Raw genomic sequence first — 26,663 nt, 5'->3', positions numbered from 1 at the left:
GATGCAATTATGATCTAAAGGGTATAAAAATTTACAAAAAAAGAAGTTAATATTTATTTGTTTACTTTATTAAACATTTCTTTCAACCCGCGCATGCGTAAAGCATACATTACGCATAGTCGAAATTAGAAAATTGCAACCAGAAAACTATTTGATGTGTATTAGTGATATTTATAATGATGAGGAATTTGATTTAAATCAAATCAAAGACGAGGAAATACTATATTTAGCAAGGAATTATAAGCCGAATAAAATAAAAACATCTGCCCTGAAGATAACGATAGTGCTGACAGATCAACTTCCAGTTCATTGCGTGCCGCAACGTTCCCCCCCCCCCACACGCAGAGCAGCGTGAAATTGATAAACAGACTTTGGAACGGTTAGATAAACAAAGGATGCCTTTATTCATTTTTTGTAGCAATTCCACTTTTTGTTTGATGGACATCGAAACATACTTTCGTTTTGTAGATCCTTTGGGAGCTCCAGCATCGGAAATTCTATTTGACATAATCGAAAGTTCAAGCTTACTTTTATAAAATTGCTCTTACAGTCTGCAAAAAATAATAAGCCGGATCCAATTTAAAGATTAAGGAACAACGCAATCATCAACATTAACTGAAATAGATAATTTTAGCTTATACCTTCCGTTATACATTAAACGCACATGCGAAAACGTATTCTGCGCTTGCGCAGACGTAAAGGTCTTGCGCAGAAAGATTTTAGCTTTGAGGTCTGGATTATAGATCATTCCGGATTATGGGTGTCCGAATTAACGACTTTTGACTGTATTTATATATATATATATGTGTAAGAAAAATAGGGAATATGTAAAAGATTAAATTAGCAGCGTAAATTAATTTCCCTACTCTGTTCTAAAAATAGTAACCCCTCTCTGATCTGCGTAATTTTGAGAAAAATCTATGTCATATGATTCTTACATAATTATGATGATGTAAATGGAACTTAACCAGCCAATAGTAATTTTAGAACAATATTAACTATCCAATCAAAATGCTTTGAGAACCAAAACTAACTCGGTTTGACTTAAGATTTCATCCTGAACATTACACACTTGCTTTTCTATGCTTTGGCCTGGCCGCACTGCAGTCTGTCTGCTCTTTCTTTCTTATTGCAAATTTATCTAAAATGTAAAATCTCTTGGAATAGGCACGATTAATGTCCTGACTTAATTGTCGCCACAACATGCTTGCTAAAATAAAAAATGAAGATTTTAATCTGCCTTCGCCTCCAATATCCTGGTCATTGCTTTTGAGCCTGAATATATTACATATACAATACAAAGTCTTTAATCCAGACGTCCATAATCCGGACCTCAAAGATACAAACTTTCTGCGCATGTGCATAATACCTTTACGCATGCACATAATACGTTTATGCATGTGCGTTTAATGTATAATGGGCGGTATAAGCTAAAATTATCTAATTATCTATTTCAGTTAATGTTGCAGATGGCATTGTTCCTTAATCTTCTAATTGGATCCGGCTTATTATTTTTTGCAGACTGTTAGAGCAATTCTATAAAAAGTAAGCTTGAACTTTCGATTATGTCAAAAAGAATTTCTGATTCTGGAGCTGCCGAAGGATCTACAAAGCGAAAGCATGTTTCGATGTCCATCAAACAAAAAGTGGAATTGCTGCAAAAAATGGATAAATGCGTGAAGAAAGTGACAGAGAGGTTAGTGAAAACGAAAAAATTTCGATTGACAAGTTGATTGGTATTCTTGGCACAGCAATTACAGGACTTGAACAGCAGAACTTTGTAACTGAACTGAACAAGAAATTATGTCTGTTTATAGAATTAAAGAGAAAGTATTAGCATATACAACGAAGCAACTTAAACAAGTTACATTGAAAGAAATGTTTAATAAAGTAAACAAGTAAATATTAAGCTTTTTTTTTTTTTTTTTTTTTTTTTGTAAATTTTGAAACCCTTTAGATCATAATTGCTCTTTATTTCATAAATTACGGTTTCGTATTTTTAATTTTATAATTTCTGCATGCCATCTTACCAGATTTAAACTGATGATCTATAATCTGGAAAATTGATAATCCGGAATTGCCGAAGAATCCGGATTAACGACTTTTGACTGTACAGGGTTTTTTTATTATCAAGTAAGGATTAAATGATACATTGTAGATTAGGTATTTTTGGAAGCAGGCAAGATGAAAAATAGCAAACGCCTTCGCCGGGAATCGAACTGCGCACCTCTCAAGTGCATTGAGCTTGCAGACCACTACACCACGAAGGCTCTCCGAGAAGGCAGGAGAAATACCTTATATACTATCCCTTTTTAAAGGGTGACTGGGGTTTTTAGGGGATCCAATCGCCAAATCCTGTTGCTTTGCCAAAATGGTTGCTTTTATGTTATTTCACTACAATATCATTTTGCTTGAGTTTTATTAATATTTCTGTTGTAAAATCTGTTATTAACACTATAAAACCTGAATTTCCAGATTAACTTAGATCATAGCTCATCTAGATTGCTCACCCCTTTTTTAGTAATCCAAATGCATGTTTTGTCTAAGTTGCAATATTTTTTTTCATTAAACAATATTATTTATTTACCTGTACACACATAACCCATTTCTATTTGAACTAAACTAAACTAAAATTAATTTTTATTTACAGAGGCCTAAAACCTAAAATATGTTTTTATAGTACTAAATTTCAACTGATATTTTTTTGATACAAGATAATAAAATGAACAATGAATGAGTGCCAAGCGTATTTCTTAGGCAATCCCGTTCAGGCCACGCACGCCGCTGGTATTGTAGGGCCAGCGATTCTTATCGCAGTAGAAGATAGTTTACGTTTGGAATGTGATTCCTATAGGCATTCATTCAACATGTTACGTCTGTTTTGTAAATAGTTACATTCTATGCAAAGATATTATGAAGCAGAAAATTAGCATTACTGAAGTCCAGAAAGAATTAGCGCTATCCCTTACAAGTTGTGAAAAAGAAGATATTCCATCGAACAGAAATGCAAGAATATCTAAAAAACAACAACATTTACTAAGAGAACCGGGAAAAGCCTCTGGAGTACGGAAATATTGTAAATTATGTTATGATAAAAATGCAACTGAAGCTGGTAGAGTAATGGCCAGAAAAAAGATTAAGACAGTTGTCACATTTTGTAGTAGCTATAATGGAGAACTGTTTTTTGTGCTTACCGTGTTTCAATGAAATCCATTAGTCCTGTAATGAATCAAAATTAAGTAAATTCTAAATAATTTTTCTGTAATTCCATAAAACAGTGTAAATTGTATAGTTATATATCATGTTACACACTGTCAGCCAGTGGCGGTCAATGCGGCCTAAACGGAAAGTCTAGTGTAGCCACAGATTGCTGACACGGTCTAAACGGAAAGTCTAGCGTCAGCCACAGATGGCTGACGCGGCCTAAACGGAAAGTTTAGCGTCAGCCAAAGATGGCTGACATGGCGCTCAACGTGTTAATGAATTCAGATTACATTTTATTTTATTTAAATTGTCTTCATCTATTCTAGATATTTGTAAAAAAGTTTATGGAGATTCAACCTGTGTTTAATCACTTAGTATTTATTTATTTTTGTTTACTTCTGCATATGTGCAATACCAAATTTATCTGCACAGTGGTATGCGAATAATTAATTTTGCTTCAATCAGGTTTAAAAGTACCTTGATAAATAAAAGCTTTTCTTCCCTATTTAGAATATTCTTTGTATAGAAGTGTAAGAAAGTTCTAAAATAAATACCCCAAAGAACATAAAATTGAAAATATCTAATTAAATATTAATATATTTTATTTCAGAGTCATATTGTGCATAACTGAATAACCTGAATCATGCACTATAAAGTGAAGTTAAGTCAATTTACAGTTCTTTTGAAATAGTAGCGTAGTACAGCGTGAAAATATCCCGAAAAGTCCTAGTTTTTCGTACTTCAATGTTCGGCAACTATGACATAAGATGCATCTGCAGTCTTTTGCAATAGTTATATTAAAATAGCACATGATAATGAAGTAATCTTGCTGAGAATCAAATATTTCCAAACTCTAGCATCTTATTGCACTAGCAAGCCAAACTAGTAAGTTGTTTCTTAATTCTTGGTGAATAGGTTGTCTGCATAGAGTTTCCTTATATATATATATATATGTATAATTTATTTACTAAAGAAATATTGATTTTATTATCACCTAATATAAATGTAGTAGAAGTATCAAAAAAGAGTGAACCCATATGTAGGAAGTTTTATTCCGAGAATTGTTTTTAAAGTAACTTGAATCTAAATTATTAAAAATGTTTTAGGGAACTGGAATTAAATCATGAATAACAAAATTTCAAACTTTGAAAAAGAAATTAAATTAAAAGCAAGTAATTATTGCTATTGATCGAAATTACTTGACTTTTCAAGGGAAACAAACCAACTCCCGTTCAATGAACAATAATTAATAAATACGAAAGTGTTTCATCTTTTATTCAAGTAAGAATGGTAATGCCAACCTGGCAAATTAAGTTAGGCCAAATTGTAGTTCCGTGAAGTGATAGGATTTAGAATCAAAGTAGAGTGCCAAAGAACTCGTTCTGAATTATGCATTTTCGCTAATACGAGATTCTTTATAAATTTTGAGTGAGTATTCCTTAAATAGTCGTCAAACTAAAAGTATTCTAGCATACCTTTTGCTAGAATATTTTGCACATTGAAAAGAAGTGAGTTTGCAGATGTTGAGTCATCCAGAAAGTTCTGCGGTTTTTCAAATCGAAGTGCATTTCTTCTAATATTTTTACTGCTGTCAAAGCAAATGTTTAAATTTTGTCTTTTCTACTTACGGTGCACAATTTTAGCATATGCTACGGTATTTTTTGTTTCAGTGCAGTGCTTTAGAATGGAGAATCTAGAAGTCCATTTTCATCATATTATGTTCTTTTTTTTTTTTTTTTTTTTTTTTTTTTTTCTTAAAGGAAAAAAAATGTCAGACTACTTATAAAATTTTGCTATATATGGACAAAGTACTGTTTTTTATGACATAGCTCGAAGGTGATGTGTGAAGTGTGGGAATCAGCATCGAAGATGACTGGTGTTGATTACGATCGTCAGTAAACAAGAATTTATTAAGAATACTATCATTGAAAATCCACATTATACAGTTAATGAATCATCAGATAGAATAAATATTCCAAAACATACAGTATGTGATCATCTGAAGAAGATTTTGTATGTAAGCTGCTATGTTCTATGAAGAACAGAATATGCTTGCTCAAATTGTGATTCTTTGCTGGAAAAAAAAAAAAATTTTTTTTTTTTTTTTTTTTTTTTTTTTTTTTTTTTTTTTTTTTTTAAAGGCTCATTACTGAGAATGGTTCTATACAATAATTTTAGAAAAAAGATTATGGGTAAGTTGAAAGAAGCTTCTTTATTAACATTGAGTGGGGTACTGCATTCCAAAAAATTGTATATATATATAAAGGAACTATATGTTATGAATTGTTGCTACTGCATCAAACAATAAATTAAAAAAAAAAAAAAAAATACTGTTCCCAAATGGCAGTTTTAAAAGCAGAAATCGAAGTGAAGTTATCAGAACCGACCAATCTTCAAGGTGTCTTCCATCATGACTATGCCCAACTGCACATATTGATAAATATCAGAAGACTTATTGAAATGGGTAAGATGTGTTGTATCCCCACCTCCACATGCGCTAGACCTTGCCTTCTCAGATTTTTAACTGTTCAGGTCACTTCAAAATTCTCTGAATGGCCTACTTCTTGAGAGACTGTGCCACAGTACATCCAGAATTTCTTTAGGAGTAAATCTAATTTTTTTTTTTTTTTTTTTTTTTTTTTTTTAAGAATTTTCTGACTTACTGAGAGATGGCAGAAAGTCAGAATAAAATGGTATTTTGCAATTCAATGAAAGATTCTTATGGTTTTGTACTTCATTTGTATTTATCATTAAAAGGGAAGGGGAACAGCAGAATGTTTCAGTTGACCTAATACATATTTTATCAGAAAAGCTGACTAATCCTTTAATTTTTTGTAGAAAATAAAAACCCTATAATATATATATATATATATATATATATATTATATAGGGTTTTTATATATATATAAATATTTTATATATATATATATAAAATATTTTTAGATTTCTTCATTGTAAAACCTTGACAGGAAAATTATTATCAGTATATATTTAGTAATTATGTTCATCAATATATGGAATATTAAATGAATTTTTATTTGAGGTACGTTATTAGAGATCTAAATACGAAAAGTACTTTTAACTGTGCATACTAAATATAGTAAATAATTATATAACAAATCCTGAAAATTATTAATATGCATTTTAAAAGACTAGAACTAGGATTCACATTAGAGAATTGAGTTCACGAGAAGAATGAGGTGCATATTGCATTGTATCTTGATTTTTGCTCAGGCTGGAAGTGTGGAGTACCATTTTGATTTGCCCCCACTTCCCCTTGTAAAACAAATTGAGTAAGTTTGTAGAAAAACTGGTTTCTGTAATGAAGTTATATTTTAGATACGTATACATTTTAATATTGCAGAAAACCCAATTACAAATATTTACATCTTCAATATTGTTAAAATAGAACACAAAATAGTATTTTTCTAAAATAATTTTTTATGTAGTTGATATATACCAGAACTTTTAACATAATTTTGCTTTTCAAAATTGTGTATTATGATGTAAAATGTTTTCATATTAAAATATCTAAGACTAAATGTATTAGCTGTAGTTTGATAAAGCTTAGGAAATTTTTGAAAATCATGTATTAAATAGTAATATAATGTGCTATTTTAAATCTGTAATCACTAAAGTTTTGTTATAAAGTACTTAATAATCCTTTAAATACTATTAATAAAGATGAATTTCTATATAATATTTCATATATAGAATTGTTTAAGCTCTTTGAATGGTTAGAAATATAAATGTATCTCAACTTTCTATTTAAAGAAACTAAATAACTAAAGTCTAAATGTGTTAAAAGCAATTGATTTCATTTTGTATTTCTATGTTTTAATAAACATAGTTGTAATAGACAGATATCTGGTTTTATTATTCAGTGGTAATTCAAAGAGAGAAAAGGATACTGAGCTTAATTTAAGTCTGTACTGCAATATGGATAGCACTAAATTTGTATGTAATTTTTTCTAAATGGTTACCCCTTTTTTTGTACATGTTTTGCATTTAGATAAATAAAAGTGCTGTGCACTAACAGACTTTGTCTTTTGTTTTAATGCTGAAAAATCAAGCAGTTTTATAAATCTAAATCAGAAGTGCTCAGTTTTTTGTTATTGGGATCAAATTTTATATAAAAATTCGTTTCCTAGCTACTTAGTCAAATTTGCAAAATTCAGCACTGATTCAAAACCCTAAGGGATTAATCATGATTGGGTGTTAGAGATGATGTATCAAACAATAAAATATTGATAATAAAATGTGTTCATACTATTGGCAATATGATTTGTGTGTTAATCTATAAAAATAGTACTTGTTATCAAGTAGAATTTGTTTTGTATTCAAATTGATCATATTTAGTTGTAAATTTTTATTACAGATTATAAGGGAAATCATTAAGGATGGCGCCATAAAAGAGTCCTTTACAGTGTAACAATAATTTATTAAGGTTTAAGTTACACACAGACATCACATTTAACTTAAGAAAATTACAGAGCAAGAGTCTGAAACAACCTATCAGGCTCATCACTTGGCTTTTACTGAAGTATTTCTCTTTCTACTCACCAGAGAGTACCCTCGTTGCTAAAGTTAGTCCAACAGTTTATATTAAAGGATTGGTTGCAAGATGTAATATATTTACAATAAAGAAATTGTTAAAAAGTAATTTTTAAACCACATAGAATATTAATGATATCTTGAAGTTAAATCAAAATTATTAGCAAAACAACTGTGTAGATCTAATTCTTACAAAGTGCACCCTTTTTTTATTACATTAAATAGTACCAATATTGCTGCAGCTTTAAAACTCGTGTTTTGGGGTGGAGACATTTGAAAAAAAATTAATGTCATGCAGTTGCTAGTTGTATATTATAATGTAAATATTTCTCTAAATTAACCTTTTGAGGCCAGGGCTTTGGTAGCAGTAAAAGCTACCAAAGGATGGGGAATCTTGAACCAAATGTTTTCCCCCCTTTAAGAAATCACCTCCTATTTGCAACAAAGATTCTTGTGTGTAGTTTAATGGTTTCTCAGAGGGGTACATCTATGTCGCAAAAGGAAGACCTTTGAAAGAGATAAGTGGTTAAAACGTCAAATTTGACATTTCACCCCACTTTTCAGCCTGGAAAATGGGGGAAAAAAACATGGCCACTAAAGTGGACAACCCCATCTTTTCAAAGAGAGAACTCTATGGCCACTATAATGGCCATCCCGTCTTCAAAAGGTTAAATTTTATAAATTTATTTATCTGATATGCTATTTGGTGAGGAGAATTTGTGATGCACTCATTTTAGACGCTCAATAAAAGGATGGATGGTCTAAATTAAGCCAAGCAGTTCTTTTTTTTGGGGGGGGGTATATGGTACTCAAATAAGGATGCCATTGAATTTAAAGAATTATTTATGTTTCTAACTTCGTATCTTTAGTGTAAAATTAAAAAAGGACTTCGTTAAATGAAAACATCAATTTAATTTGAGAGATTAGAACTGGAGCTTAAATGGAAATAGCCAAAGTATAGCAAAAATCTGTTGTAAAATTAATTTCGAAGCAAAAACTTTAAAAAAACAGCACAGAAGAAGGAAAGTTGGAAGAACTGTTACAACAAATAAAATTTAAACTGTTAAATAGAAATCACAAATTTTAAGAAAATAAAACTTTAAATTATGAAGTGAACTGTCACACATACACACACACAAAAGATCATGTGCACATGCAAATTAATCATTTCACCTACGACTTCATCATAAAGAACTAATGTTCTGTAAAAACTATGCAGTTTAATAACAACAAACAAAACAAAAAAAAAAAAAAAACAAAAAAAAATCGGTAATGATTTCATTGATTGGCAGAGATTTTTAGGTTGGACAGTTTGAACCCACCATTCATAGAAAATAATATCAGTTAAATTACATTCATATTTAACTAGTTTTCTGCAAATGCAGTCAAAAGATTTATGCTTCCTAAAATATAAATTATAACGAAATTATAGAAAATAACTTTTTTGAACAAGAAAGTTTCGCTTATATAATTATTATGATTCATTAAATGGGCTAAATGATAGATTTGAGAACAAGGCTTTAGTTGTTAATTCTCAAGCTGCTGTATCTAATATCTGTTAAGAAAGCATTGTGCAGCTGTTTGCTCAGAAACTTATTAGATACCTGTCAGGCAAAAATCTGCAATTCAGGTGAGTTAAATATTAATTCAGAAAGTTATAAACCTTTGTTGTGTATTATATTAATCAAATACCTAGAGATATTGTTCTAGAAATTACTAGAAAATGTGAATTAGATGAGACTGGAAGTTTCAAAAGCAATTAATATTCTAAGAGCAATACAGAAAGTAGACAGAAAAAGTTATTTTTGATGCGAAAGAAGCACTCAAGCAAAAATCCAACCCCCACTATACTCTGTTACTCTAAAATAGGCACTTTAAGGTCATAGCGACCCTTCCCTAATATATGATCATAATGAATGTCATCATCACTGAACTCACAGAATTAGGGGATTTAACAAATTTGAGGATTCAAACTTTTCCCCAAAGCAGTCATTGCTATGGTTATGAGGGAAAAAAATGGCTTTGAAGTGCCTATTCTGGAATAACAGACTATAGGGGGGAAAAATGGTCTAAATGCAATGTTTGGAAACTGAAAGATTCTCGTGAAGAAAAAGGTAGAAAGAAAACTTCCATTTTAGCCTTAAGTGCAGTTGAAGGATACTGTATTTTTGTTAGAAATTAAAATATTTTTCCAATAATTGCAATAAATATATAACCGAGAAAGGAGATTTCGAGATGTTACAAAAAATGCTTTCACCTAAAAAAAGGGGCATTTAGTGAAATGATGGAGTACAATCAGCTGTTTAACATGACAGAACTGGTATAACATAGTTGCGTGTGAAACTAAAGTCAGCAATAAATCCGTAATAAGATCACACCTCAAGCTGTAAAGGGCACTTGTTATTTCTATAGTGAGAAATTTCTCTGCTTAAGAATATCAATGTATTGTTGCAATAAGCATGTGCTATGCTTGAAAGTAAATAAAAAATAATCAAGAAATTGCATCGTGTACTGGATGATTGAAGGCAATGCATATTAAATTTTTATGATTATATATATATAAGTTAGATGTGTCTGGTTAAAAAAAAAAAAAAAAAAAAAAAAAAAAACAGTATGCATTTATTTGGGAAAGATAAACTGATGACATAAAAAAAGGGTTTGCTTGTCTTTATAAAAATCTAACAGTCTCAATGATCCAAGCCACTAGCAAAACATTCATGGAAACTTGACATTTTAAATGTCACGTTGATCCTTAGGGACCGGCCTTATACCAAGCAAAATATCCTTTAACATGCTAATGAAATAGCAGAAATTTGTTTGTGTAAAAAATAAATGTATCCAATAAGAAAGTTGCATTATTAATCAGATTAGATTTTTATCAGAAGAAAGTTTGTTTAGAGGGGAGGGAACACAAAGATTTTTCAGGTCTTTCGTTGTCACTGAGACTCAATTGGGAAGGGCTACAAATGGAAGGACGACTGTTTCTGCCAAGCATGAGCTCTGAACACTGTGAATATCATATCTCAGATTAAGGATGAAACTGAGAAATATTTTTGAAGAAAGAAATTAGAAGGCAATTAAACTCCTGAACCGAAGCATATATGTAGATGATCTGTTAGGTGATATGAAGACAAAAATGAAGCTAAAATTGTCTGTGATGAACCACAGCCATCAGTTTCAATGTGTAAAATAAAAGACAAATTGTACAAATCCACAATAAAGTTTTAAATGAATATGGAAATGAGGAAATATAGAAACTGAAAACAGAAGACACTGAGATGTAAATAAAATTATTAGGAAAATTTTTTTAACAACAGAGATACAACTGCAAGATCTAACTCAAGCTAAAAAGAAAACAAAGCAAATTAAAAAGAGGGGTGTTTTAATTAGAAAAATTTATGATCTCATTGGACTTTAAAGAGCTCTACATCAGCATATCCTGGGATGACCTACTGCCATCAAACTTTTAAAAATCTAATGAACAGTGAGAAAATTTGGCATCACTATTTACTGAAGAATAGTAAAGCTGAATTAAAAGATATTCAAATGCACATTTTACTGACACAAGCCAAAATGTATACAGAACAGTGATATATTTGAAATATATCATAAAGGATGGTGAAATAGTTTTATCTAAAATAAGAAAGCCTTGGGGAAGAGGAAATGCCATTATCAAACTGGAAATGATGACAACACTCATTGAAACAAACTTTGAATGTAAGAAAGCAATCAAAGAAGTTTAAGATCAGTGTATAGTTTAGAAATTCTTGTGCAGTGTTACATTAAATGAAGAGTGGTTTAGAAAGGTGGAAATTATTCATTTAACACCGAGTAATGGAAACATTAAAAATGTGATACTTAAAATTACTGTCTTGGAGAAGAAAATCCGACATATTAACCAAGGGAATGAAAACGGAGAAAAAATAATTTCTTATAACATGGATTTATGTTATTAATTGATGAATACTGAAAGTAGCCAAATTATGAAATAAAGGTTTCAAGTAAAGAAGCTGATAGAGTAAAGAGGTAATGAAGTTGCCAAAGTAAGAAGCATTATTTTTGTTTTACAAAAATACAGCAGTTAAAGAAATATCATTTGTGTTACAGCTTGTATTTTAAGTTTTGTGAATATCAACAACAGAAGTAGTCGGACATATTAAATCTGAAACTACAGTAAAGAAAATCTAAAGAGTTCTTAAAAAAAAAAAAAAAAAAAAACTTCAAACTGAAGATCTAAAAAAGAATGGAGGATATGGAGGAATAGCAGAAATGCTTACACAAGTTACAGGTACTCTATGGATTGTCAAAGAGAGACAAAGAAAGCTGCAGGTATGTCAATGAATGAAAACAACGCTATGACTCTCCTCTCACCAAGCCAGATTAGGAAAGCTATGCCTTTCAAAGTAAATAGAGAGAAGGTGTATATTGCATTATTTACCTATGCAGTGACAACTTCTAAGTTCCTCTTTGCACTAGAAGATTCATTTCTAGATTTGGGATTTGCAAATACGTATACTATTCAGACACTACTTAAACATTAAAGAAAACTGATAAAGACCTCAAACTACATCAGTTAACCACAGTTGTGGCTGAAGCCTTAGATTATTTCAGAAGACATGGAATAAAGTGTGCATTAATTGTTGGAAGAGTGGCTGATGGAAAGAGTTAAGGAAAAAGCTAGTACAGTTCACAAAAACTTGCCTGGAGATCATGTGTGGAGAAGCAGCACTGGTATAGAGAAGTTAAAGACAATCCTAAAACTAGAAGTAAACTCCAAATTTTTTATTTATCTATACACATGATAGGTCAAAGATCTGGAAAAGCAAAATGATTTAGGAACCAGAATCTTTTGTATCCTGGGCATCTTTATCACCAGAAAATACTAAATAAATTTCAAAGAATAAACTAATAAATTACATCATGGCTCATAATTTGACATGCTCTAAATCAGTGCAAGAAATCAAGAACTCTGTGGTGCTGGCATACAGTGGAGATTATTTCTAACTCAGGATTATTATAGTGCATCCAGGAAGAGAAAGGAAAATTGTATGTGTGTAGGATGAGAATGCCAAATGAATGCCACTCCAAAAGAATTGTGAAACACCTGAACCATTATAACTCTATTGATTTGAAAGAAATGTATGCTTAACTTTTTCTGGGCAAGAGGATGTTGCAATATCCAACCCTACAAAACTCCTAAATCAATAGAAGGAGGTTTACAATATACCACTTCTATGCTTACTAGCTCTTTGGAATGGAGATGCTTAGAACTGTTAAACAATACAGATTTGTCTTGCAGTTATTTGTTCTTAGTTACTATAATGTATCCTAATTAAATCAAAAGTATTCATTTATCTGATGTATTATTAACTAATTAATGAGTAGGATTTGTTAGTCACTTGTAATTCCAATGTATACTCAGTTAGAAAGCCAAGCCCAAGATAAGCTCACTTTACCTTGATTAATAATCTAATGGCAAATTCTATGAATGCATATATTCTGTATAATTTTAAAACTATTTAATTAGGTAACATTTTTATTTAATAGTTTCATATTACAATAATTATTAAATTTGTTCTCCCAAGATTTAACTTTTTAGACAACAATTTTAAATACAAATTAACTTTTTTGCTTTATATACATATTTAATGTTCTCCATTGTGATGAGCATTGGTTATCATTACAGGAAAGGCTCAACCTATATTGAACATATTCAAAGATTTAATTACTGCCTCAAAAATATAGCTTCTTATGAAATTTTTAAATTTTAAATTAAGTCATTTCAAATTCCGAAGTAAATAACTGCAGAATATTTTGCTTTGCGAAAGTCCTACAAAAGACATAGAATATTTTTTATTAAACTTATTACAGTATGAATATTTTACAAACCGGAATTTTTGCTTGGTGGGAATGCTATAAGAAATTTAGATTTTATATATAAGAACCCTCCAACTTAAAATGTTGAAATTGTTTTCACAGAATTCTCTACCTCATTTTGAAAAACTTGAATACAACTTAAAACAGGTATAACTAGATGTACATGTCCATGATCAGTATCTATGGAAATAAAGTCTGTGGCCCATCATTTTCAAACACTACGCATATCAGTGTTTTACCCCAGACTATAATTAAGGTATTTTGAAAAGAATTATAAGAAAATTTTCAACATTTAAATTTTTATTTGGATCTAGGTATTAAATTGCGAATGTGTTTAAATTGTATTTACATAAATAACTGAAATTCATTTTATTCATCATACTCATTGGTAGAGACATTCCCAGAAATGAAGTTTTGTATAGGTGAGCATAATGTTAATATATGCAAGTGATTACAATTTTAACAATTTTAGAGTGAAAAGATATGTTTGAAAAAATCTGTACAATTTAAAAGGAGTTTTAGTATCCTACTGGGCTGCCTATAGTCTGGATGCAAATTCAGATGTGTTCAAGCATATAAGTTTCATACAGTTTTCTGTAGCACATTAGCCCACAGATGTTGCAGCTGGGCCTCTAGATCCTATAAGTGTTTAAATCCTTATACAGTCAAAAGTCTTAAATCCGGAATGATCTATAATCCGGACCTCAAAGCTACAAACTTTCTGCGCATGCGTCAACGCATAATGCGTTCATGCATGCGCGTAATATGTTTATGCAGGCGCATTTAATGTATAACGGGCAGTATAAGCTAAGCTAAAATTATCTAATTATCTATTTCAGTTAATGTTGCAGATTGCATTATTCCTTAATCTTCTCATTGGATCCGGCTCATTATTTTTTGCAGACTGTTAGAGCAATTTTATAAAAGTAAGCTTGAACTTTCGATTATGTCAAAAAGAATTTCCGATTCCGGAGCTGCCAAAGCCTCTAACAAAGCGAAAGCATGTTTTGATGTCCATCAAACAAAAAGTGGAATTGCTGCAAAAAATGGATAAAGGCATATCCTTTGTTTCTCTAACCATTCCGAAATCTGTTTATCAATTTCACGCTGCTCTGTGTGTGTGTGTAGGGGGGGGGGACGCCGCGGCGCGCAATGAACTGGAAGTTGATCTGTCAGCACTATCCTTATCATCAGAGCAGACGTTTTTATTTTATTAAACTTATAATTCCTTACTAAATGTAGTATTTCATCTCGATGTACTCCATCTTTGATATGATTTAAATCAAATTCCTCGTCATTATAAATATCATGAATACACATCAAATAGTTTTCTGGTTGCAATTTTCTAATTTCGACTATGCGTAATGTATGCTTTATGCATGCGCGTGTTGAAAGAAATGCTTAATAAAGTAAACAAATAAATATTAAGCTTTTTTTTTTGTAAATTTTTATACCCTTTAGATCATAATTGCTCTTTATTTCATAAATTATGGTTTCATATTTTTAATTTTATAATTTCTGCATGTTATTTTACCAGATTTAAACTGATGATTTATTATCCGGAATCGCCGAAGTCCCGTCGAGTCCGGATTAAAGACTTTTGATTGTATCAATGTATTAAATCATTTCAAAAGCTTTGCTGTTTTAACAGGGACACTCTGAAGTCAAATCACATTGTAAGGACTAATAGTTAGTCACTAATGTAGTGACTGCCATTGCCCATGAACTGTTCCTACTGGTAAACTAGGCTGTTGCTACCATTACCAAAAAAAAAAAAAAAAGAAACTTAATATGTTTGAAATTGCCGTAGAGACAGAACAAAGAGTAATCAGATAGTATTATGTCTTGGCTGATGAGTTAAGGCTCCAAATCTTTTGAAACTGTTGCACGCTTCATGAGGTGTGTGTGTGTGGGGGGGGATCAAGATTTGACAATAGGAATTCATACACAATTCATCTAAAATTTAATTACTAATATTTTAAAAAGGGAAGAAAATTCCAACAAACTGAATTTTTTTAAAGTCTTCTACAACCAAAAATCCTTTTCATTTTAATAAATAATTCTGGTCCTTAAAGTTATCAAGACATGATTCTACGATAAAGAACTTTTTATGACATTTTGAATATTCACTCTTCATTTACAATTAGATTTTCTTTATATTTTCACAAGAGATGGCGGTATTAAAAGTTTGGTTTTGAGCATTTGCTAGCTCCTTGGTGAAAAGATAAAACACTTGCTCTGTAAAATTACATCAGTAAATTTTCAGAGTATTAAAACAATTCATGTTATTTTTCATTAATCTTTCAGGTATATTTCAAATTCATGGCATTTATTCATGCCAAAAAAAAAACTTTTATTTCATATATCTGCTTACTGCATAGGAAGAATAAAATATTTTCTCCAAAATGCATCCAACATTTTTATTATGGATCAATTTATGTTTTTATTAAATTTTAAATCTTCAACACAAGATGTCATTTCAAGTTTTTTATGAATATTTTTATTAAATGCAGGTATATTATATATTAAATAAAAATTTGCTTAGATTACATAAAGGACATCTGTATAAGATCTATATAAAAGTCACCTAAAACACAGAAAATTAATTTTTACTTAACATTTATATAAATTAGAAAGTACACAGAATTAAAATTCTAATTGTCAGTATTTAAAGTATGTTATAGTTTAAAAGTCAGATTAACAACCACTTTTTATAATCTTGATGCTTTCATTAATGGTATACGTAGTGGATTATCTGGAAAGTTCTGCAGTTTTTTTATGACAAATACAAATGAAGCAGTAGAAAAATATAAGCAAACCTTATTGATTCACACAAGCATCATTTTATTCTATGACTTTTTGTGATCACTCCAAAAGCTGAAAAATTCTTTATAAAAAAACATATTTATTCACAGAAAAGTTACTGAGGGCTGTTTGACAATTTTCAAAGAAATAAACTCCAGGCGGTTCAGAACATTTTGAAAAGACCTAAAGAAATGAAAATTTGAGAGGACAGCATTTGATGAATATGGGGGGGGGATAACATAAAACACCCCAGAAACTTTCAATAAGTTTTTACTTAGCATTCATCGAAATGTGGGCCAAGCATTGTCATGACAGAAAACAGAACTATATTTTTCTAAATTTATTGTGTGATTCGGTGGTGGCAATTTAAAATATATAATTCCTTTTAGTCCCATTATACACAAAGAATTACATTTTTGGATCTACATTTAAGTGTTACTAAAAGAAGTTAACTTGGCTTATTCCAGGATCTTTTTCTTTTAACGTTATTATATAGTATCCACTTCTCATACTAGCTTTCAAAAACGGAGCTTCTTTATTTTGTTCCAGCAAAGAATAAAATGATGAAATTTGAGCAAGTTTATTCTGCTCCTTTAAGTATGGGGTACCCATACATCATAACGGTTTATATGGTCAAGCTCCTTGAAATTATCATGTACTGCACTTTTCGGGATGTTCATTAAATCACATTCTGTATCACAGTCACTAAGCAAGTTCTTATCAACAATACTGTTGTTTCTCAATATAATGTAATTTATTACATAGGTTGATTTGAAGAATATGACCCAGAGCTCTTTAAATATTTCATCACATTCCTAAACTGTTTAAACTTTTTTTTTTTTTTTTTTCCATTTTTTTGTCTGTGAAGCTGGTAACAGATACTTTTCTGTTTAGGACATAATTGCAGTAAATTGCATTTATTTCAAATTTAACATTTTAATGCAAATATCTGAGTGTGTGATTTTATTATTATTTAATATATCTTAAGTAATTAACCTCAGAATAAAATATCTACAAAGCAAAGCACAAAAGAATTAAATTTAGAAACAAATTACAAGTTACCAAAGATGCCACTGGGAGTTTGTCCCAAAGGTTGTTGGCAAAACATGATAGATAAATGATTATTTTAAGAAATCCATACTGATTAGAAAATAGATTATCTAAACCAGGAACTAAAATAAGCAGACTTCATTAGATTAATGTTTTAATAAAAATTCAATATTTTAGAAATTATTAAACAAATTTGTAAGATTTTTGTAATTTTTTTAATATTGATTTCAAATTCATATTTTAAAACATTATTTACACACTTTACTTCACAAGATTTAAATAGCTTTAGCTATATTATTTTCTACTTTTCTTCATTATTAATGTGTAATTTTATTGAAATAACAAATAAAATAAACTTTACTTCAATATTTTTCTTAACAGACTCCAAAAGTCTTGAACAGAGTAAATCTATTGTGCAAAACAATAAGTGTCCTTAATGACCATCATTCCTATAATGATCATTTCCACATGATAAAATTATTTGGAATCATGGTTGGTCATCTTAGATGGGGTACATTATATAATTTCAAGTTTTGACATTTCTATGAATTCATTAGTCATACATTCAAACAAATATATATAATAAAAGAAATTTTACTACAATTTACATACAAATTATTTCTTAGCAGGTGAATGGATTTTTGAGAACTCTACACAATTTCGAATTTCAAAATTCTTATCACTTGATCAAAGGAAACCAAGTAGAGATTTGATTTTTGTCCTGAAAGGGAAAAAAAAAAAAAAAAAAAATAATAATAATAATGTTCAGCTGTTTCTTTAAATTATACATGCAATTTTTAAAAATATCAGAAGCACTGAAACTAGATATACCTTAAGTATTAAAGAAATGCCCTTTATTTCAAAACCTCAATAACTCCAGAGAAAAATAAGTGGTATGCAAAGAAGCAATATATTTTTAACTTTTAAATGTAAAAATTAAGTACCCCCAAATCTTGTTCAATTTTTTTTTCACTAACACTCGTCAATTTATGCGATCTGAGCTATGCTCAAGTTCAATAGCCATTCATAGATTTATTAGTTTTAATTTTTGCTAATATTTTATTAGCCATAGACATAACAAAATTTGTCATAATGTTTTTAAAAGGAGTACTAAAAATGGATGTTGTATTTAATAGGAAATAAAAATAAGTTCCTATAAAAATAACAGTATCTCATTAATTTTTTTTAAAGTTGACTGTTTTGTTAGCACATCTGCACTTTATGTGGTCATTATTTCCAGGCTCATATTACTTTATATTCATTTAGAATAATTTTTACGTGGTTTTGCTCTGTCTAACAGCAGGTATTTTGTCTTCTTGTTGCTTTGTATTCCTTACTTTTCTAGGCAATTTGAGAATATCGTCGTTTGGTTTTGAAGAACATGTAACATATTACGTGTTTAAATATTTGTGAAAAGATAATAAAACAAACTTAGATTTTTCAAAATGGAAAAAAAGGGCTAGGATTGACTAAGCGGAAAAATGTTGATTTACAGATGATGGATCCAAGACAATCTACTAACATTCAGAATATTGAAAAGAAAAATTGCTTATAGAAAACTATAATGAAAGATATTTATCATTTGGATTTACTTGGAATGGAGATGAAATGGACTCTCAACCTCAATGTGTTGTTTGCGGTGAACTATTATCCAATCAAAGTATGAAACCATCATTTCTTAAACCACATCTTGAATCTAAGCATGCCAATTTAAAGGATAAAACTCAAGAGTATTTTACGAGGAAATTATCAGAGTTCAAAAACAGTAGACAAGTAATGAAAGGTTTTGTTACTTCCAGGGAAAAAGCTTTGGAAGCTAGTTATTTGGTAAGCCTAAGAATTGCTAAGACAGGGCAGGCTTACACTGCTGGAGAAAACCTTATATTACCAGCAGCTAAAGGTATCGCTTTAACATTATTCAACGAAAAAGCAGGTAATGAACTAAATAATATTTCTGTTATCAAATGATACAGTAAGAAGACGAATTCATGCAATGGCAAATTTCATAAAAAAGAGACACTTATTCAAAAAATAAAAGACAGTGAGTATTTTGCATTGCAATTGGATGAAAGTACTGATATAACGAACTTTGTTCAATTATTAATTTACATACGTTTCGAAGAAGATAAACAAATTGCTGAAGAGTATTTATTTTGTGAATCTCTTCATGATAGAGCTTTGCAAGTGAAATTTTCAAAGTAATTAACAATTTTCTCTCTGAGAATCCTTGGAATAAGAACATTGCCGTATGCAAGTGACGGAGCTTGGGTTTTAACAGGAAAACATTTCGGAGTGATTTCTCAAATAAAGAAAGTCGCACCTGAAACTAAATTTACTCACTGCTCCATACATTGTGAAGCTTTAGTAGCCAAAACAATCCCTGAAATGCTGAAAATTGTTTTAAATCAAGATGTGAAAATTGTTAATTCTATTAAAAGCCGAGCTTTAAATTCAAGAATATTTACGATTTTATGCCAAGAGATGGGCAGTGAATACGAAACGCTTTTGTTACATTTCAAAGTAAAGTGGTTATCCAAAGGCAAAGTTTTAAATCGTCTTTTTGAACTTCAATCAGAAATTCAAATTTCCTCTGTAATTCAAAATTTGAATTGCAAAAATTTTTATTTAGTGAATTATGGTTGGCATATTTAGCTGATATTTTCTAAAAATTAAATGAATTAAATTTAGGATTATAAGAACAATTGTTGTTTACCATTAGAGATAAAATAAAAGCAATGAAAAAAAAAAAAAAAAACTCGGAACTCGATAATAATATTTTAAGCTTTTTGCCACTTTTAGAAAGTTTTCTTAACTGAAAATAATTTGAATATAGAAGAATTAGCAACTGGCATTAAAAATCATTTTTTTCATTGATAAATAATTTCAATATGTATTTTCCTGAGGACTGTGAAAAAGAAAATTGGATTAGAAATCCATTTTGTTAAAATATATCTGAAATTTTATCTTGTAAAGCACAACTGATAGAAAATTTCTGTGATCAAACTCTAATTGAAGATTTCAAAAATAACACACTTGTTAACGTTTGGCTTAACCAAATAAATAAATAAATAAAATTTTTAAAAAATAGAAGCATTTGAAATAAAACTATTAAACTTTTATTGCCTTTTTGCACAATCTACATGCGTGAAGAACAATTTTCTTGCATGTTATATTTAAAAAATAAATACAGAACAAAATAAAATGTGGATTCTAGTTCTAATTTACAAATAAAACTAAGTGAAATGAGACCAGACATAAAGAAATTGATTTCTCTTAAACATAGTCAAATTTTGCACTAATTTTTAGAATTAAATTATTATAACTTAAGTTTTGATACTTAAAATGGTAACCAATTTTTAATCTAATATTTTTGTGTGTATATTTAATTCAAATAGCCAATAGGTTGTACAAATGGCAAAATATTTTTTAGCCCAAAAGGCATTAGTCCAGCAGGGCTATTAATTTCAAAACGACATTTTGCGTTGATTCACTTTTTAAACTTTGTCATTAATATAACCATCATGTGTTATATTTAAAGAAACTAAACAATGAAGAATCTGCATGATTGTTTCTCACATTGTGAAAAAACAATGGTACCTAGAACCATCAAATTTTGAATAACGTAGTCTTCCAACCGAACATGGCCACTTGGAAACCCGAATTTTGAATTTGTTTTATTACCTATTTGAAATTTGTCAAAACTTTAAGGAATTCTTGATTAACAAACTCAAAGATTTCAAAGCAAATAACGGCAAAACCATAAAATAACCAACACGAAAAGAAATTTTTTTTATCTCCAGCGAACGAGACTGTGTATCGGAAAATCTAAAGGTATGCTGTTTTTAAATACACTACTGGCCACCGTAAATGCAACACCCTGAAGGAAGCATGCAAATAACATGAAATTTACAACATGCATTATCGGAGGTGAGATATGCAAATGATTAGAATTTCAGCGCAGACACACATCACGCACGCCTGTGGCGTCACTTCAAAATGCTATTTAAGGCTTGGAGTTTTTGACAATTTTAAGTTCAGCAATTGTGTTTTTCTTGTGGTTTTTTTCATTAAAAAAATCAATTCTTCCTCATAGTAAACAGCGATCATCATTTGATCAAGTATCCGAGTTCGACAAAGGAAGAAGAGTGGCCTACCAAGACTGTGGATTTTCTTTCAGGGAAATCAGTAGTCGTGTTGGACAAAACCAAACAACTGTAATGCGGATATGTGACCACTAGATGCAGGAGGGTATGACGGACCACCGTGTTCGATCGCATCCACCTCAGTACACCACTTCACGTGATGACAGGAACATTGTGCGCATGGCAATGACGGATCGTTCAGTAACATCACGAACCATAGAACAGCACATTCAGTCTATAATGCATCATCTCCAGTATCTACACGTACCATTCGACGCCATTTACAGCAGTGTGGTCTGTCCTCAAAACGGCCATTGCTTCGTCTATCCTTGACGCAGAACCACAGATGTCTCCGCCACCAATGGTGTGATGAAAGAAGGATGTGGACGGCAGAATGGAATAAAATTGTCTTTACTGACGAGTCATGCTTCTGTCTGCAACACCACGATGGTCGGATTCGAGTCTGGAGACAGCGTGGAGAGAGGATACTAAACAGCTGCATTATGCACCGCCACACTGGTCCTGCACCGGGTATTATGGTATGGGGCAGTATTGGATATCACTCTTGCACTCCTCTAGTATGCATTGCCGGTACTTTAAATAGTCAGTGCTACATCTCTGAGGTGTGGAGCCAGTTGCCTTCCTTACCTTCAGGGCTGGCCCACAGCCATATTTCAATAGGATAATGCGTGACCACACATGGTACACATTGTCCAAGGGTTCTTCGTTAATTGCCAGATTGAATTGCTTCCCTGGCCGGCTCGTTCTTCGGATCTTTCGGCGAGAGAAAACATGCAGTCCACGGTTGCTGAACGATTGACCCAGATTACATCCCAAGCTGCCACACGAGATCAACTTTGGCAACGTGTGGAAGCTGCTTGGTCTCTGTACCCCAAAAACACATCCAAAGTCTCTTTGAATCAATGCCGAGTCGTGTGGCAGCGGTGATCTCCAACAATGGCAACTACTCTGGCTACTGATTCTGGAAGGAACCACATGTCACAGAAGTCTATAAATTTAATCATTTGATACTTGGTCAACATGTTATCTATTAAATAAATTTTGTTGTGATACCTCTTGTCTTTCTTGTTGTTGCAATTTGTGTAGCCAGCAGTGTATATTGTGATATTGCTGTTGAATTGATTTTATGGTTTTAGTGCAAAGAACATGATATTTAATAAATAAAGGTAACATACAAAACGTTTAAAAAAGGTCCCTTTGTGCGTAATATAAAATCTGAAAATTTAAAAAAATTTTTCTTTTAATATTTTTTATTTAGAAATTGAAAAATATTGATCATAAAATGTAGTGGTGGTACTAAAGGTTTTCAATTTTCGTTTAGGTGGTATGCATTAGTCAAAAGGTTGAGAACCACTGATCTAAACTACTTAATATCAGAAAAATGGCATAAAAGAATATTGTTGCAAAACGCCTGACTGTGGTAAGATAGCTTCCCCAGAAAGCAGGTTAGGTTGCCAAACCAAAAATTGGCAAGGAAAGGAAGGGTTAACAGCTTTGGCACAAAATTGGCGATATGCCATAGATGGAGTGAGAAGCTTCTAGAATGCATTCTTAGATTAGCTGTTTTCTTGGCAATATTCTCAAGGTAGGTTAAAGCTATATTTATACACCCTGCCTGTATGGAGAGAGTAGTAGTGTCTTCAGTTCAGAGATTAGTGTGTCTTGAGTTCAGAGATTTGCTTGAAAGCAATCAACCGAGTTGAGAGCTGTATTTTAGTGCTTTGCTGTGAAGCTACCTTCACCATAATAGCCTGAAGGCTGTGTTACTAATTGTTTCAGTGTTTTCATCAGAGTTTTTTGACGATTGTAAGCATATCTTTTGAACTGTCCTGTATAACAGTGCTTACTCGTGAATAAATTGTGTTTTGATGTTTGATCAAGTGTTATCATCAATTACTCCAATTCCACGAACCCTTAAAGGGTTATCACATCTAGTGACGGTCCTCGCTAGATGGAACTTTTATGAGAAACGAGATTCTGGTAGCACTGGTTTAAACAGGAGGATTCCTAGAAGAAAAAGCTCCACTGGAAGCGAAGTCCTGCTTAGTTACAGAAATGATGTCCCGGCTACGCGGGATATTTTGAAACTTCGCCAAAATTGTTCCAGCTGCAGCTCTATCCCGCGTACAATCTATCAAGCAATCATACGAAAGCCTGCTTCTGAAGGATCACGCGATCCCAATCCAAGTGATAATCGATTACTGTTTGACATTTAAGTCTGCTTAGTAAGTGAAAATGGTAACCTAGGTAGGCAGGTTTTGTGGAAATGTGCAGGTTCTGAGAAATGTCCCCTTCAACGCCCAATCCCACCTAGTGGAAGCATATGTGATAGGGACTTTAGAATGCAACAATTCTTGTCAGAAGTGGAATTTGTGAGTGAATGCCAGTGACCTGCCTACTGGAGAAAGCCATGGCAGAGGAAATGAAGCCTCTGATGTACAAAAAGAAATGAAAGCCAGACATTAAGAGATGAAGGCTGAGATCAAGGTTGGACAAGAAAAGTTAGAGTGAAATGAAATTGTGTCAAGAAATAAAAACTGGTGAAGAAAAGCTGCAAGAAAAACTTCAATATATGAAAGTGGAGCAAAATAAGATTAGAAGCGACATTGTGGAGCTTAGACACAAAAACGAAGCTAAATTAGAAGACATGAAACAGAATGTGAAGCAAAGTTAGAAGAAACTGGAGCCAAAATAGCAGATGTGGAAGAATGATTTGAAGAAAAATTGAGAAAGTTCTAGAAAGAAGTAGAAGTTCTGAAAGAAAACCGGACCGAGCCCATGAAGGAACCTGAAGATTTTAAGGTTTTCCCAGTTTCTTCTCATATGGTATTCAAACCAAGCATATATGATGGAAAATAATCATGGAGTGTATATAAGACCCAGTTTTCAATCACAGAGGAAACTAACAAGTGGGACTCCCACATGAAGACGTTGCAGTTGGCTGTGTTACTCGGCAATGCTGCAGACATTTTAGGAGTCCTGTCAGGAGACCAGATTTCGAACTTCAACAACCCTCGAATGTACTGGAACCGAGAAAATGCATAAAAGAATCACCTGCAGTTGAAAACTTGCCAGCAGGAAATCACAGAAAGCCTTCAGCCTTCAAGAACTGGTGACTAACATTGAGAGGCTCGTGCATCAAGCATATATTGACTGTCCACCTGATGTCTGCAAAAATCTGGCCATGATGCATTTTGTCGAGGATACAGGCAAAGATTCAGAAATTTAGAAGGCTGTCAGATTAGAAGATCTGAAAGACCTAAAATCCACCTTGGTCTATGCCATGAAGTTCAAGTAGGCTCAACAAGCGACTCAAAAACGTTTGTGATCCTATTAGAGTGACTCAAATAGAAGAGCCAATGTTTCTAATTTCAGAAAAGAAATAAAAAAGATTTGGGAGGCGTTAAGAAGTCTGAATACAAGCAATACAAGAAAAAAATTAAGTGATAGAATTGCGGACTGGAAGGAGATCTCCACAGGAATTGTAAAACCAAACCAGGGAAACTAACATGCAAACTCTCATGAGGTAGAGGTTGCTAGACAGAGATGCAGCCCCTTTGAAAGTTCTCCAGATCTCTTCACTATGAGGCAAAGGGCTGTTCATTAAAAGGTATGTGAATAAGCATCCCTGTAAGATGATCAGATTATCGATACGGGAGCAAATATAACAATCGTCAAAACAGATACAGCAAGGAAACTGAATGAAACGTTGCGACAGACTCTGCCCTGTGTGACTTTACAGACAGTGATAAGATCCTGATTGTAAGTAAAATTAATATCACCATTACTTTTGGAAATGAGACCTACCAGCCCCCGGCTTTCATCACTAACATTGTGGAGGCATTAATACTCGAACTGAACTTTTTATGGAAATACGACTTTACACTGGACTTTAAACATGACGAGATGCATTCTGCAAAGGAAGATATAGTTATGTTTGAAATAAAAAACAGCATTTCTTCAGCTCACCAAGTAACAACAAAAGCAGCTGTCACCATCCCTTCGATGACAGTATTATTAATAGCCAGCTTTATAGAAAACACCAATAGCTTCAAATTTGGAAGAATTGAAAAACCCTGAAAGTAGCCCAAGAGATGTATTAGCGGTCACGGCATTAGCAGATCTTTCAAGAGACTTTGTGAGAGTGCAGAATGTTAGCCACAGACCGAGAACCATCCAGAAGGGTTTAAGTGCTACCAACATGCACACTAGTTATGTACATGTTACAAAGCCCCACCTGTAGTTCCGACTGAGGCGACTGGAAGAACTTCTGCAGAGTGCAAATTTAACCAACAAACTAAGACGTGTGACAGAGAAAACAAATTACAGAATTTGAAGATCTATTTTCTAGAACATCCAGAGATGTTGGTCGCACAAGACAGACACAACATCAAACTGATACAGGGGATCACTTTCCGATCAAGCAATATCCCAGACATTTGCTGTTTGTAAACAGGAACAGGTTAGAAATTTTCTGAAGGAGATGCAAGAAAATGACCATCATTGAACCATCCACAAGCCCCAGGCATCTCCTATAGTTTTCGCCAGGAAGAAAGATGGCTCGACAAGATTTTGTATCGACTACCAGAGACTAAATAATGTCACTATGAAAGACAGTTACCCTCTTCCTAGGATTGATGATATTCTAGACACACTATCAGACACATAAGTGACAGACACAAGTGGTTTTCCATTCGGGACCTCAAGAGCGGATACTGGCAAGTGGAAATTATCCTGATGATACAGAGAAAATTGCATTCACTACCCGCCAAGGAGTCTGGCAGTTTAAAGTTATGCCATTTGGACTTTGTAATGCCCCTGCAACATTTGAACACTCGATGGAGATGGTGCTTCATGGCCTATCTTACGAATCTTATTTGGTCTACCTAAATGACAACATTAAAGTAGGCCATAATTTTGAGAAACATCTAGAAAATATTAGGAAGATGTTGCAGAAATTGAAAGACGCCAACCTTAAGCTGAGTTCTTTGAAATGCAAGTTGTTCCACA

General features: G+C 31.9%; 1 protein-coding gene across 4 annotated transcripts in view; it reads right to left on the bottom strand.

Moving 5' to 3' along the window:
* Positions 1 to 26,663, bottom strand: part of CysRS-m (cysteine--tRNA ligase-like protein, mitochondrial) — a 185,809-nt gene that overhangs the window by 4,392 nt on the left and 154,754 nt on the right. For 3 of the 4 annotated variants that reach the window (XM_035370666.2, XM_035370667.2, XM_035370665.2), the window contains exon 15: positions 18,067 to 18,211. In XM_035370666.2, the coding sequence (XP_035226557.2) occupies positions 18,170 to 18,211 (42 nt within the window). In that variant the 3' untranslated portion in view covers positions 18,067 to 18,169. Of the gene's footprint in view, positions 1 to 18,066; positions 18,212 to 26,663 lie in introns of those variants that run through there. The other variant, XR_015042169.1, reaches the window with a different exon arrangement.

The sequence above is a fragment of the Stegodyphus dumicola genome, chromosome 7 (genome assembly GCF_044657685.1).
Source record: "Stegodyphus dumicola isolate Sdum_Otavi_A_Nest chromosome 7, ASM4465768v1".
Taxonomy (NCBI): Eukaryota; Metazoa; Arthropoda; class Arachnida; order Araneae; family Eresidae; genus Stegodyphus; species Stegodyphus dumicola.
This window is presented reverse-complemented; position numbering and strand designations above follow the sequence as displayed.